General features: G+C 42.4%; 1 protein-coding gene and 1 long non-coding RNA gene across 3 annotated transcripts in view; one reads left to right on the top strand and one right to left on the bottom strand.

The window, feature by feature from the left end:
* Positions 1–94: 94 nt before the first annotated feature.
* The window catches only part of nudt6 (nudix (nucleoside diphosphate linked moiety X)-type motif 6), a 29,632-nt gene continuing 15,931 nt past the window's right edge, over positions 95–13,795 (top strand). Inside the window, exons 1-2 of one of the 2 annotated variants that reach the window (XM_078953787.1) lie at positions 95–492; positions 7,109–7,312. In XM_078953787.1, coding sequence (XP_078809913.1) covers positions 246–492; positions 7,109–7,312 — 451 coding nt within the window. In that variant the 5' untranslated portion in view covers positions 95–245. The remainder of the gene's footprint in view (positions 493–7,108; positions 7,313–13,795) is intronic. The other variant, XM_078953788.1, reaches the window with a different exon arrangement.
* LOC144994797 (uncharacterized) lies at positions 5,018–7,226 on the bottom strand. Its single transcript, XR_013658442.1, has 2 exons — positions 7,095–7,226; positions 5,018–5,624 (listed from the first exon to the last, which is right to left on the bottom strand). It is a non-coding gene; the product is annotated as an uncharacterized LOC144994797 (long non-coding RNA).

The raw sequence follows: 13,795 nt of genomic DNA on the forward strand, positions 1-13,795 counted from the left end.
CCAAAATGGGTAAAAAGGAAATTAATAGGTTGAGTAATAAATCCATGCTGACCTTATCTCCATACCAGTAGTGGGCGGCGATGCGCATAAACGCTGTGTACCATCCGGTATGAAACTACAGAAGAAGAAGAAGTGGCGGTGTTTCACTATGAAATGAACTGTGCTTTCCCTTGGTCATTACGGTAACCGTGCAGTTACAGGCTGGAGTAGTGCCACTGCTTGACACTAGGTAATGTTACTGTAGCATGGCTGGCCGTGCCATTGTGTCCTCACCATGGTCCACACTTGCTCTGGTGGGAAGACGGATAAGTGGGACCACGAGGCCTCGAGGAGCGGGTTCTCGGGGTGTCAGCTGCTCCCGGCTGCACACAGACACGTGTAGCCGCGTTCTGACAGGTCAAGTGGACCGATTCGGTGGAGTGACTGTAAATTTGGCTGAGATCGGACTGCCTGCAGACATCAGCGAGAAGTCATTCAGCAAATTACTAAGAGGTTAGTTGAAGTCTGCTGCACGTCAGTACCTGTTACTTCCTAAACTGCTGTGGATATTTCGCAATGACTGCTGTCATGAGCCGCCGTTTGCGTTACCGTGGCCAAACCAGCCGTCACAGCAATAGTCCGATATTCATATAACACTGACGCTAGCACGGTATGGAAGCGATTGTGTAGCATAATCAAAAATAAAAGTCAAAAATCAAAAATGCCTTTTCTATGGAAGCGATTGTGTAGCATAATCAAAAATAAAAGTCAAAACTAAAAATGCCTTTTCTATGGAAGCGATTGTGTAGCATAATCAAAAATAAAAGTCAAAAACAAAAATGCCTTCAGGGCTCCAGACTAACTTTTTTCACTAGGAGCACAGTGGCCCCTAACTGAAAATTTTAGGGGCACAACTAGAAAATTTAGGGGCGCATACCGTAAATCAAAGTTCTAACCAAATCTACTAATTTCCACTGTATTACTAATAAATACTTTAATAATAGATGCAGAAATTACAATGTGCTGTTTCAAATTCAGTGTCACATTTTAATCTGCACTTTTGAAGATGCAACAAGAAGGTAAACTGACAAAAGCATCGCTGTCATGACAGTACAAATAGTTAAGAAAACGGATGGAAATTTATCTTGGTGACACCAAATAGGGGCAGCCAAGATGCACAATAAGCGTGTTTGAGATCACCCAGGTGAACTCAACGCTGCGCAGATCACCTGGTGTGTGACATATATTTTTGTTTTTGCTCCAACATTAACTGTCAATCATCACAAAAATTTCAGGAGAAAGGGGTGGGAGCAAGGGGCAAACCTACCCGGACACAGCTGGAAACTGAACTGACTGAAAGCTGCCCTACAGACTACAAAACAATGCATTATGGGACATCTGTCCTGATGGTTTTTGTAGTGGAGGGATTAATCAAAATAATTTAAAATACCAATTCATTAAAAAAGGCTACATACATTACAAAACCTTAAATAATCATAAAATATATAATAACACAGATCATACTAAGGGGGAGAAGAATATTAAAACTAAACTGAATGTTAAGGACAATTCCATTTCCTGTTCTCCTTCAGTCTTGCTGCAGATTCGCTTTTATCTCACAGCCCCCCCCCCCCCCCCCCCCCCCCCCCCAAACGATCCAGGCGAGGTGCCGGTTCATCTCAAACACGTCTATCGTTGCATTTTCCCCACGTATTTTCAGTGAGTCTAAAACTAATGTTGTTTTTGCTCGAGCGTGTTTAAAGTTCAAGCCCCGTTAGCTGTCACGCATGTAGGTGTGGGACATATTCTCCTCAGCTGACCCGACTCCTGCGGGAGCGGTGTGCTGCCGTAACCCGTTTGATGCGCCGCCGTAACTGTAACCAAAACCTAAACCTTCCTCCGGGTCTGTGCGGCCCAGAGAAAAGTTCAGCACGGGCTGCATGTATTTAGAAAATTACGAGCGAAAAGATACGTTCTAAAGGAAAGTAAGGAACTCCTTCATGTGGTCCGGGGAGGGCGCTGTCAGGTGTCCTGCTTTCAAACCCTGTCATTGTCACGCCCCCAAGAGTCATATACCCCACTGTGATTGGTTGGTCAGCTCTAGGCCCCTCCCCCTACACGCATTTTAGCCACTCACAGTGGCTTTCCCTATTCTTCTCACACGCAGTGGCCGCCTCACACACAGGCATCACGCGAGTGTGTGCTCGCGTTTCATGAGTATGTGCGCGAGTGTGTGTGTCTGCCTGCGTGCGTGTGCGTTTGCGTCTCATTGATTATTTCATTGATCATTGATGTGCCCCTTCCACGTTTAATGTATAAAAAATACGAAGGGTGGGGGAGGCAAATTTACTGGTCGCACATGTGCGAATGGATGTAAAATTCAGTCGCACACTCTCAAATTTTGGTCGCAAAATGCGACCAATTGCTCGCAGTCTGGAGCCCTGGCCTTTTTCATTTTCAAAATGTAACTGCATTCGTTGATTCAAAATTAAAATGAAAAAGCAATCTGCCAAAATGCTTTTTCCTTTTCTTCTTCAACACTGCTTATTCTGTCACTTAATTAAAATGATAATGAAAATGGTATTTTTGGTAACATTTCATTTTCAAAAAGTTCTCTGGTAAATGTGTAGCACAATTCATTTAGAAATGTCTAATTTGAAAATTAAAATGGATTAACAGAAATGCTTTTTCATTTTCAAAACGTAGCTGCGTCAAATGCCTCAAAATTAAAATGAAAATGCAAAGAGGGGATTGTATTTTCATTTTCACATCCACCCTGCGAACATTGTCGCATTATTCAGTTTGACTTAGCATTTCGCGTTTGCTGGTTGGTCCAACCATCTATCTTCTAAATGTGCTTTTTATTGTTGTGATTATTATTCAGGGCCTGCCCGCTCATATTTTTTTTAGAAGGCAGAAGGCGGAAATGCTGCTACGTAGTCCTGAGAAGCTGTGTAAAATTATCATTTTAATTAAGTGACAGAATAAGCAGTGTTGAAGAAGAAACTGTAAAAGCATCTTGGCGGATTTATTTTTCATTTAAATTTTGAGTCAAAAAATGCAGCTTCATTTTGAAAATGAAAAGGCATTTCTGGTTTTGACTTTTATTTTGAATTATGCTACAGAATTGCTTCAATAGCAGGGCAGCAATCTCTGGAAAAAGCTGGGAGTCTGTGGAGCTTTAGGAAAGCTGTTGTTAGCAAACGTAATGATGTTACTATTAATGCAGATGACATGGAACAGGGACTGTGAACATTTGAAAATGATCACTAATGCAATGACTTATAAAAATGCAAATTACCTATTTTTCTTTTTTTGCTTTAACTTTGACCATAACCTGCTCTTCCAGGAGCAGGAATATGATATTATTTCATATTACTACTGAGTACTTCACAAAGTACTACCACTGAAATAACCTCTTCAATCAAAATCTGCTAATTTATGTCAATGTTACACCTTTTCTGATATTTCATTAGTGGATTACTCAAAAATCATACGGTAAAAAAACTTCATATTTTCAGTGGTAGTACTCTATGTGGTACTAAGTATGTCTGTGAACCAATAGTGATTTACTTAAATGAGCATCGGGATTTGTGTCCAGAGATATGCAGTGAGGTTCACAGCTCACACTGCCATTGAAATATACACTTTTTTTACTGGATGATTTTTGAATAATACATTCTTTGGAAATATCCCCTTTTTAAATATCTTGAACGCATTGATATAAATCCACATCTGAAATATCATAAAAGGGGTAACCTGGACCTTAGTTTTGGAAATGAATAAAACCTGTTGTTCAATTTAGTACTTCACCATTCCTTACAGACCTACTAAGCACTTCATAGACTACTACCATTGAAAGTACCGGTATGTAGTTTTTTTTTTCTTTTCATAAATCCCTTTTTTTTCAATTTTGCAAATAACCAATTCTGTTTAGTACTATTCAGTACTTTAAAGAGTACTACCAGGAAAAAAACATTAATTTTTTTACTGTATGGTTTTTGAGAAATCCACATCATAAGGTGTAACTATATTTTGCAATAAAAAATATATAAATTAAATAAGGTGAATATACTTTTTTTTTTAATTATTATTTGTCATTGAAGTCCGATGGCAAAAGCTCCACGTCCGGATTGCACACACGTGGAGCTTTTTTTGTCATCAGAATTCGCCCATACTACTTACCATGGGAATTTGCAAACGTTATCGCCATCAACGCTTATATTTCTCCAACCAACAAAGCAGACGCGGCCTGTGACGTCATCCACTCCGTTACTGCGTCAGGCACATTCACATGGTAAAGAAATGGTTCAATCCACAATAATATTAGACTGCAGTATTTACTAGTATTAAGTATTATCTGAGCTTCTTCATCCACTAAATCATCTTCAAATGGACACGCCATGCTGCTTCACCTCTCTGAAAACAAACTAACCTTCAAATAAACCTGCTCTAGACCAGGTTATGTTCAGAGCATGAGTTGCTATGGCAACTTGACCTACCCTGAAACATACCTCCATTTCTGGAACCGAAAACTAAGGTTATGAACTTCTTTAGCCTCAAACTTACCGTGGGAGCTAGCATAACCTGCTTCCTGGAATACCCCCCAGATCTACAGAAATCTGTGATCGATCAGTTCTTTTTTTCCTTCTAAGATCCTGACCTAATTTCTATGAAGGGTTGAGAATTTAAACAAGAGAAAAGTGTGAAAATGTTCATGTATATCTGAGAAAAGTGTAAAAAGTGTGCAGTGAGGAGTTTTACTGCCATAAACGTCTGGAATCAGACTCCGTGGATTTCACCGACCACGGTTATTTTTAAAACCTAACTCCAGCAATAAACGAGGGAACTCTGTTGTGGTGAAAAGTTAACGCAGATGAATGCCTAGCTGACACAGAAGACATAAGAATTTGCTTTTTTCATTGTTACTGGATGAGAAACAGACGTGAAGGATACATCTGCTCAGTTTTAGTGCAAACTTAGACGTTTTAGGAGCTGCAGTCTCAAAGTCTCAGCGGGAAAATGACGACAGAGGATCCACTATTTATTGGTTTTTCTTTGTAATGTATCAGTATATTTTTCCTGACTTTTTGTCTTTGAAAATCAAAGTTATTTGGTCATTTTTAAAACTTTAATAAATAGTGTAATTTATTTTTAGAATGCAGATTAATCATCTGTCCACTCAATTGTAAATCATGCCTCTCAAGATGTCTCTCTGGTAGCGGGGAAGAGGACCAATGGCTGGTCCAGTGGCAGCCAGCTCGTACATAGGAAACAGTTGTGGTGCAGACTGAACACTGTAACAAGATGGGATGCCAAGCTGGGTCATAGGTCAAAGGTCTTGGTGGGCTGCCTTCAAGGCTTCAGTCGCTGTTATGTGTCCTCCACAGGTCCTTCAGGTGCAATGGGTGAGGAAGGAGTAGAGTTTGACCTGATAGCTCAGTCACTGGCCACCTAGGCTGTTGTCTCTCTTGTTTAATTCTCAGCTGGTGAGTCAGGCACATTCTGGTTGTCTCCACCAGGGGGCTCTGGTGCAGCAGCAGGGTCTGCAGCTGGAGGCTGATAATCACTGTTGGGGATTCTATCTCAGCTGTAGGGTCCGGCTCTAGAGCGTGTACCTGCGAGTGGATTTTTCAATGGTGCACCTAAAATAATAAACAACCATGGTTGCATTAGTGCGCCCACCCCTTCTGAGAAAAAGCAAACAAAACAAACATCATCTCAGGGACTCTGAATGTTGCATTCTTGTATTCATTAATTAATCATTATTGTAGAATTGTGTTTCAAAAAAGTGCTTTACATTTAGCAGTTTGTATGTCAATCATTTTCAAATCCTTAATGCATTGACAGAATTGTAAAAGAAAGTGACTATGTAAAACTGCTGAGTTAAATGCTGTCTGGTTGAGAGGGTGGGTAAGGAAGGTCTGGTACTCCAAACTGCTGTTTGGCCTGTAAGCCCAAATTCCAGTCAGACCCTGTACCCCACCCAAAGGCGGAGGGACATGACCCTTTCATCCACCCGGGTGAACTCCAACACTTGGCAGCTGAGCTGGGGGCTCATGAGTAAGCCCACACCAGCCCCCCTCTCGCCATGAGCAACTCCAGAGTGGTAGAGAGTCCAACCCCTCTCTAAGACTGAGATTGAGACCCCAGGCTGTGTGTGGAGGTGAGCCCGACTATATCTAGACGGTATCTCTCAACCTCTCGCACTAACTCAGGCTCCTTCCATCCCAAAGAGGTGACATTCCATGTGCCAAAAGCCAAGTTCCATGACCAGGGTTTGGGCCGCCGAGGCACCAGTTTGTCTCCTGCTACCTGTAAGCTAGCAGCCTCTCACCATGAGCAACTCCAGAATGGCTGTGAGCTAACAGGAGAGCGGTTAAACATAGGGCCGATGGGAAATGAGCGCTGTCTTACTCTATGCCAGCAGTCCACAACTCAGAGGTGAATTTCTGCTAAACTCCTGCTTCTCTGCAGAAACTATGTCCTAGAAAACTGTTTATTTTTTATTTTTGCTAAAACGGTTTAATCATAATTAGAAGACCTCTGGGAACGCTTTGAAACAGATAAAAAAGATCGGAGTGGGGCCTGAAAAAATGGGTCTTATGGGTTAACCCTTGTGCTATCCTATGGGGTCCAGATGACCCGATCCTTACATTGACATGCTATCCCTAGCATGACAAAGGTGGATAAAGGTGAAGACGATTTCATGTAATCATGGACACCAGTGAAGATAACAAATCATTGAATGGGAAAAAGGTTCAGCGCACTGTCCAGTGGGTCTAGATGACCCAACTCCCAATGTTAAGAGGGATGTGCATTGCTTTTAAAGACTCGCCACTGACATGAGATCAAGAACTTTTTATTTTTAGCAGTTGTAGGAGGATGTAACCTAAGCACTATGTTCTGGTGACATTGCTTGAAGACTAATCAACAACACAAAAATAAGCAAACTCATCTTAAGACCATCACTATTTATTGATCGATAATTATTTCTTTCATGTAACCACAGACCTTTAGAAACATGCACAGAAATGTATGCCATAAACATACATTCCTTATATTTCATCGTTGGTTTTTTTGTGCATAAAAATGTGTGTAAAACTCATATTTACCTTGACTTTTGCAGACTCGTTAGCTCAGTGGAAAGCAGATCAGAGGGTGGCAGTGTGGCTTCGAGTACCCATCTTACTGAGCCGATGTGCAGCTGCTGCTTCAGAGCATGGCTTCATGTTTCACCACGCCAAAAATGACCACGCTGTTTTGGCATTGTGGCTGGGAGAAGGAGAAAGCAGACTGCCTCTATTTGCTACTCATCAAGTCGGTGTTGCAGGTAAAGATTAAAGTCTCATATCTTTATTTTGATAAGCAACAAAGACAAGAATAACAAGCAAGTCTATTTTAAACTCTCGTTTTGGCTAACAAAGATTTTAAATCATATCAAACTTACTTTATTTTCCTGGTAGGAACTTCCTTTGCCAGTGTTAAAGAGCAGAGACAGTCATCAGTAAATTCAATCAAAAAGTAAAATCAATACAACATTAATGCACTCAGTAACTGACAGCTCCACACGCACGCACCCATGTCTCTCTCCTTCTCTCTCTCATTTGCACATCTCATTATGTGCAATATCATCTCTGCTATCATCGGCATAGCTAGTGCAATACCAACCACACTGTGGAAAGTGAAACTTATTTAGCTAAATCTTTTTATTGTACATTTTTGTACTCTTGTAAATTTTACATTTTTCTTATGCATGTCTGCACTCAACAGAGATCGACTTTCATTTCTCTGTATGCACGTGTGATGCGAATTGTACATGTGTATAGTAACAGTAAAGGCATTCCATTCTATTCTAAAATACTCAGACCTGCTGAAGCAACCAAATTAAAAATGTATTATAATGTTCTCTTAGATTCTGTTGTTGTAATCAAGTCACTGGCTGCTGCATAAACTCCTTTAACAATGTTACTGTTTTCAGTGGGTTTCACCTTGATTGAACTTTAAATTCCCCGTCCTCTCAGGCCAAACTCAACCTTTCAGCCCTGGACTTTGCTGGCACTATCATTGAAGTTAGCCCTTTGAGACTGATTCAGTCTAAAGTGCTAGACAGACACCACTCTTATTAGTTCTTTCTCTTTTTTTGGGAGTAACCTTTGATGCATTATCCACCAAACCAAGGAATCAAAGAAGACTAAAGGCCCGTACACACCGGGACGAATTTCGCGCGCGATATTCGCCGACGTTTAACGCTTCGTGACTAAACAAAGGGCACCAATGTGAATGTGCACAACGACGCGAAAAAACGCCACGCGTCAAAGCGTCACTTTTTAAAAAACGCCTCGGGTTCGTTTTTTTGGTTCGACGCGCCGCGTCGAAAACTATACGACCAATGAGAATGGCGCTTTTGCACACGTGTCTGGAGCTTCTGAAGTTACAGTAAAACACAACTTGGGGGCGCTCAAACACAAAACTGCCTTTGTGAGCACACATACCAGCGAAGAAGATAGACGCCAAGTAGTGTCTACACTGCCGCGAAGAAATAATGACGGGCATTCTAAAATATCCCCGAACAGAGCACCAGTTGGAGCAACTGGTGCTTGAAATATTCATGTTTTCTTTGTATTATTCTGACAAGCTCGTAAATACTTGCTCTCTTCTTCTGAGTGAAAAGCGACTTTAAGAAGCGCAAAATTGCACAGCGCCACCTTGTGTACAGGAGTATTTCTGTTTTACATTAAGCGCCATCTAATGTCAGGGAATGAAATTGCATGTTCGCTCGGCTCATCGTCAGCGAAAATCGCCTGGGTGTGAACACAAAAAACGTGGCGAAAAACGCTGGCGAATAACGCCTGGCGAATATTCGTCCCGGTTTGTACGGGCCTTAATGCTGCTGTTAAGCAATCAGCTTATTATGTAAAGCTATGTCCACACCGCTTTCTGCAATCATTGAAGTGATCAATGAAATGCATGTTTCGGGCTTCCGCATTCATAACTCTCCTGTTTATGGATTGTTATGCAAGTCTCTACAACTGATTTTACATACATAATGTGCAGCCATTGAAGGCGCATTTAGAGTTAAACTAGGTCAAAGAATCAGGAACTCACTAGGGACGTATGGATGGCATCCTTTTTAATTCACAAAAGTGCCAACCAATTTGATCATGGAGGAGAAATAAACAAATGTGATTTGTCTCTGGCTGGAATTATGGAATTATATCACACTAAGTTTTTTACATTTGGGAATACCGCTTTCACATTTCGCACTAAGCCTCTTTCAAATGTAGGAAGACATGCACTAGGAAATATTAAATATCTAGATGTCACTTGTGTTCACTTTGTGGAAAATTCATTTTCAATTTATCCTAGGTGTGTGCACATTGAGGTGTGCATCGAGTATGTGGCGGGGGCCAAGTTTTCGCTCAAATGCGCAGAAATCTTTCCAACTGCGAAAACAATGTGGTCCTTGCAGTCAGTGACTGCTGCTGCAGGGCATAATTAGATTAATTTGGACCCAACCTGAATCAATGATTCGGTTTTTTGACTTATCATATAAACTTAGGCTACGTTCACACTGCAGGCTGAAACGACCCAATTCCAATTTTTTTTGCCCCTATGCGACCTGTATCTGATCTTTTCATGACAGTCTGAACGACACAGATCCGATCTTTTCAAATGCAACCCAGGCCCAGGGCTCCAGACTGCGACCAAATGGTCGCATTTTGCGACCAAAATTTGAGTGTGCGACTGAATTTTACATCCAGTCGCATATGTGCCACCAGTAAATTTGCCTCCCCCACTCTCCGTATTTTTTTTATACATTTAACAAGGAAGGGGTACGTCAATGAGCAATGAAATAACCAATGAGACGCGAGCGCACACGCACGCCATCACGCACACACTCGCGCACATACTCATGAGACGCGAGCACACACTCGTGTTTCATTGAGTGATGCCTGTCTGTGAGGCGGCCAATGCGTGTGAGAAGAATAGGGAATGGCCACTGTAAGTGGCTAAAATGCGTGGAGGGGGAGGGGCCTAGAGATAATTGAGGGTGCATAAACATCTGTGGGAAGGAAACAGAGACAAATATCATTTCAATCTTATACGTGTGTGCGTCTGAGCCATGAGCAAGCGAACTATTGATTCATTCTTCCGACATGCGGCTAGTGTACCACTGCCAGAGTCTACAGCAGGGGTCTCAAACTCACGGCCCGCGGGCTATTTGCGGCCCCCAAGATGATATTTTGCGGCCCCCGCCTTAATATGAAAGCTTAATGTTAGTGCGGCCCGCCAGTTTGTATGAATGACACTTTTTTATTGTCGTGCGCGGAGCTGACAAAGCAACCAATCACAGTGGCAGGGCTCCAGACTAACTTTTTTCACTAGGAGCACAGTGGCCCCTAACTGAAAATTTTAGGGGCACAACCAGAAAATTTAGGGGCGCATACCGTAAATCAACTTGCTAACCAAATCTACTAATTTCCACTGTATTACTAATAAATACTTTAATAATAGATGTAGAAATTACAATGTGCTGTTTCAAATTCAGTGTCACATTTTATTCTGCACTTTTGAAGATGCAACAAGAAGGTAAACTGACAGCACCATCACTGTCATGACAGTACAAATAAGTAAAGAAAACGGATGGAAATTTATCTTTGTGAAACCAAATAGGTGCAGCCAAGATGCACAATAAGCGTGTTTGAGATCACCCAGGTGAACTCAACGCTGCGCAGATCACCTGGTGTGTGACATATATTTTTGTTTTTGCTCCAACATCAACTGTCAATCATCACAAAAATATCGCGAGAAAGGGGTGGGAGCAAGGGGCAAACTTACCTGGACACAGCTGGAAAATGAACTGACTGAAAGCTGCCCTACAGACTACAAAACAATGCATTATGGGACATGTGTCCTGATGGTTTTTGTAGTGGAGTGATGAATTAAAATAATTTAAAATACCAATTCATTAAAAAAGGCTACATACATCACAAAACATTAAAATAATCATAAAATATATAATAACACAGATCATACTAAGGGGGAGAAGAATATTAAAACTAAATTGAATGTTAAGGACAACTCCGATTTCCTGTTCTCTTTCAGTCTTGCTGCAGATTCGCTTTCATCTCACAGCCCCCCCCCCCCGGCCTGGTCTCCCCAATGATCCAGGCGAGGTGCCGGTTCATCTCAAACACGTCTATCGTTGCATTTTCCCCACGTATTTTCAGTGTGTCTAAAACTAATGTTGTTTTTGCTCGAGCGTGTTTAAAGTTCAAGCCCCGTTAGCTGTCACGCATGTAGGTGTGGGACATTTATTCTCCTCAGCTGACCCGACTCCCGCAGGAGCGGTGTGCTGCCGTAACGGCATAAACGCTTTGATGCGCCGCCGTAACCGTAACCAAAACCTAAACCTTCCTCCGGTTCTGTGCGGCCCAGAGAAAAGTTCAGCACGGGCTGCATGTATTTAGAAAATTACGAGCGAATAAATACGTTCTAAAGGAAAGTAAGGAACTCCTTAATGTGGTCCGGGGAGGGGGCTGTCAGGTGTCATGCTTTCAAGCCCGGTCATTGTCCCGCCCCCAAAAATCATATACCCCACTGTGATTGGTTGCTATGTCAGCTCCGCGCACGACGATGAAAAAGTGTAATTCATACAAACTGGCGGGCTGCAGTAACATTAAACCTTCATATTAAGGCGGGAACCGCAAAATATCGTGGGGGCCGCAAATAGCCTGCGGGCCGCGAGTTTGAGACCCCTGCTGTACACTCTGGCACTGTTACACTAGCCGCAGGTCGGAAGAACGAATCAATAGTCCGCTTACCCATAGTTCAGACGCACATATCAGGTTGTGATATTTGTCTCCGTTTCCTTCCCACAGATGTTTACGCGCACCCGATTATCTCTAGGCCCCTCCCCCTACACGCATTTTAGCCACTCCCAGTGGCTTTCCCTATTCTTCTCTCACGCAGTGGCCGCCTCACAGACAGGTATAACGCGAGAGTGTACGTGCTCGCGTTTCATGAGTATGTGCGCGAGTGTGTGTGTCTGCCTGCGTCCGTGTGGCTTGCGTCTCATTGATTATTTCATTGATCATTGACGTGCCCCTTCCACGTTTGATGTATAAAAAATACGAAGGGTGGGGGAGGCAAATTTACTGGTCGCACATGTGCGACTGGATGTAAAATTCAGTCGCACACTCTCAAATTTTGGTCGCAAAATGCGACCAATTGCTCGCAGTCTGGAGCCCTGAGTGGGGTAAATGACTCTTGGGGGCGTGACATTGACCGGGCTTGAAAGCAGGAGAATATTTAAGGCAGGAAACCTGACAGCCCCCTCCCCAGACCACATTAAGGAGTTCCTTACTTTCCTTTTTAGAACGTATTTATTCGCTACTAATTTTCTAATTACATGCAGCAGCTACTGAACTTTTTCTCTGACCCGGAGGAGAGTTAAGGTTATGGTTACGGTTAGCCGCGAGGCGGCGTATCAACCCCGACCAAACGGTTCTCATGCACGGCTGTCACTGCAGCACACCAGTCCCGCGGGAGATGCGTCACTGCGGAGAATAAATGTCCCACACCTACATACGTGACAGCTAACGGGGCTTGAACATGCGAGTGACAACTAGATTTAGTCTTAGACGCACTTAAAACACGTGGGGAAAATGCAACGAAAGACGTGTTTAAGATGAACCAGCGCCTCCCTTGGATCGTTGGGAGACCAGGCCGGGGGGATGAAGGCGAATCTGCAGCGAGACTAAAGGAGAACAGAAAGTTGGAGTTCAAATCAGTTCAATTTAGTTTTAATATGCCTCTCCCCCTCAGTATAATCTGTCTTTTTATATATTTTATATTTATTTGAATGTTTTGTAATGAATGTAGCCATTTTTTTGATTAATTGGTATTTTTAATTATTTTAATTGATCACTCAACTACAAAAACCCATCAGGACCCATGTCCCATAATGCATTGTTTTGTAGTCATCAGGGCAGCTTTCAGTCAGTTCAGTGCTAAATTTCCATCTGCGTTCGCGTAGGTTAGGGCCTTGCTCCCTCCCCTTTCTCGTGATATTTTTGTGATGATTGACAGGTGATGTTGGAGCAAAAACAAAAATATACGTCTCACACCAGGTGATCTGAACAGCGTTGCGTCCATCTGGGTGATCTCAAACACGCTTATTGTGCATCTTGGCTGTACCTATTTGGTGTCACCAACATGAATTTCAATCAGTATTTAAGCCTTTCTCTGATCTCGGGTATCTATAACGATTGTTCTGATCTCCAGTGAAAGCGCCCGTTCTTTTACAGTTTACCATCTTCTGTCAGTTTACCTTGTTGTTACATCTGCAAAAGTGCTGAATAAAATGTGACACTGAATTTGAAACAGCACATTGTAATTTCTGCATCTATTATTAAAGTATTTATTAGTAATACAGTGGAAATTAGTAGATTTGGTTAGCATGTTGATCTATGGTATGTGCCCCTAAATTTTCTGGTTGTGCCCCTAAAATTTTCAGTTGGGGGCCACAGTGCTCCTAGTGAAAAAAGTTAGTCTGGAGCCCTGACCAGGCCACTTGGGTATGTGGTCCTGAATCCGATACGTATCCGATCTTTTTAAATGCGACCGCCTTCTGACCGGCCAGGTCACATGAATCCGACCCGTACTTTGATACGCTACAAACATCATAATTCTGCGTTGAAGTAGGCGGGAATGAAAACGGAAACAACAACCATGGCAGACGATGCTGCTGAGACCAGTCAGTGGAAGGGAAGCGAGGTCACCGATTTGATTCATATTTGGGGTGACAGCT

This window comes from Oryzias latipes, chromosome 10 (genome assembly GCF_053564925.1).
Source record: "Oryzias latipes strain Hd-rR chromosome 10, Olatipes_Hd-rR_3.1".
Taxonomy (NCBI): domain Eukaryota; kingdom Metazoa; phylum Chordata; class Actinopteri; order Beloniformes; family Adrianichthyidae; genus Oryzias; species Oryzias latipes.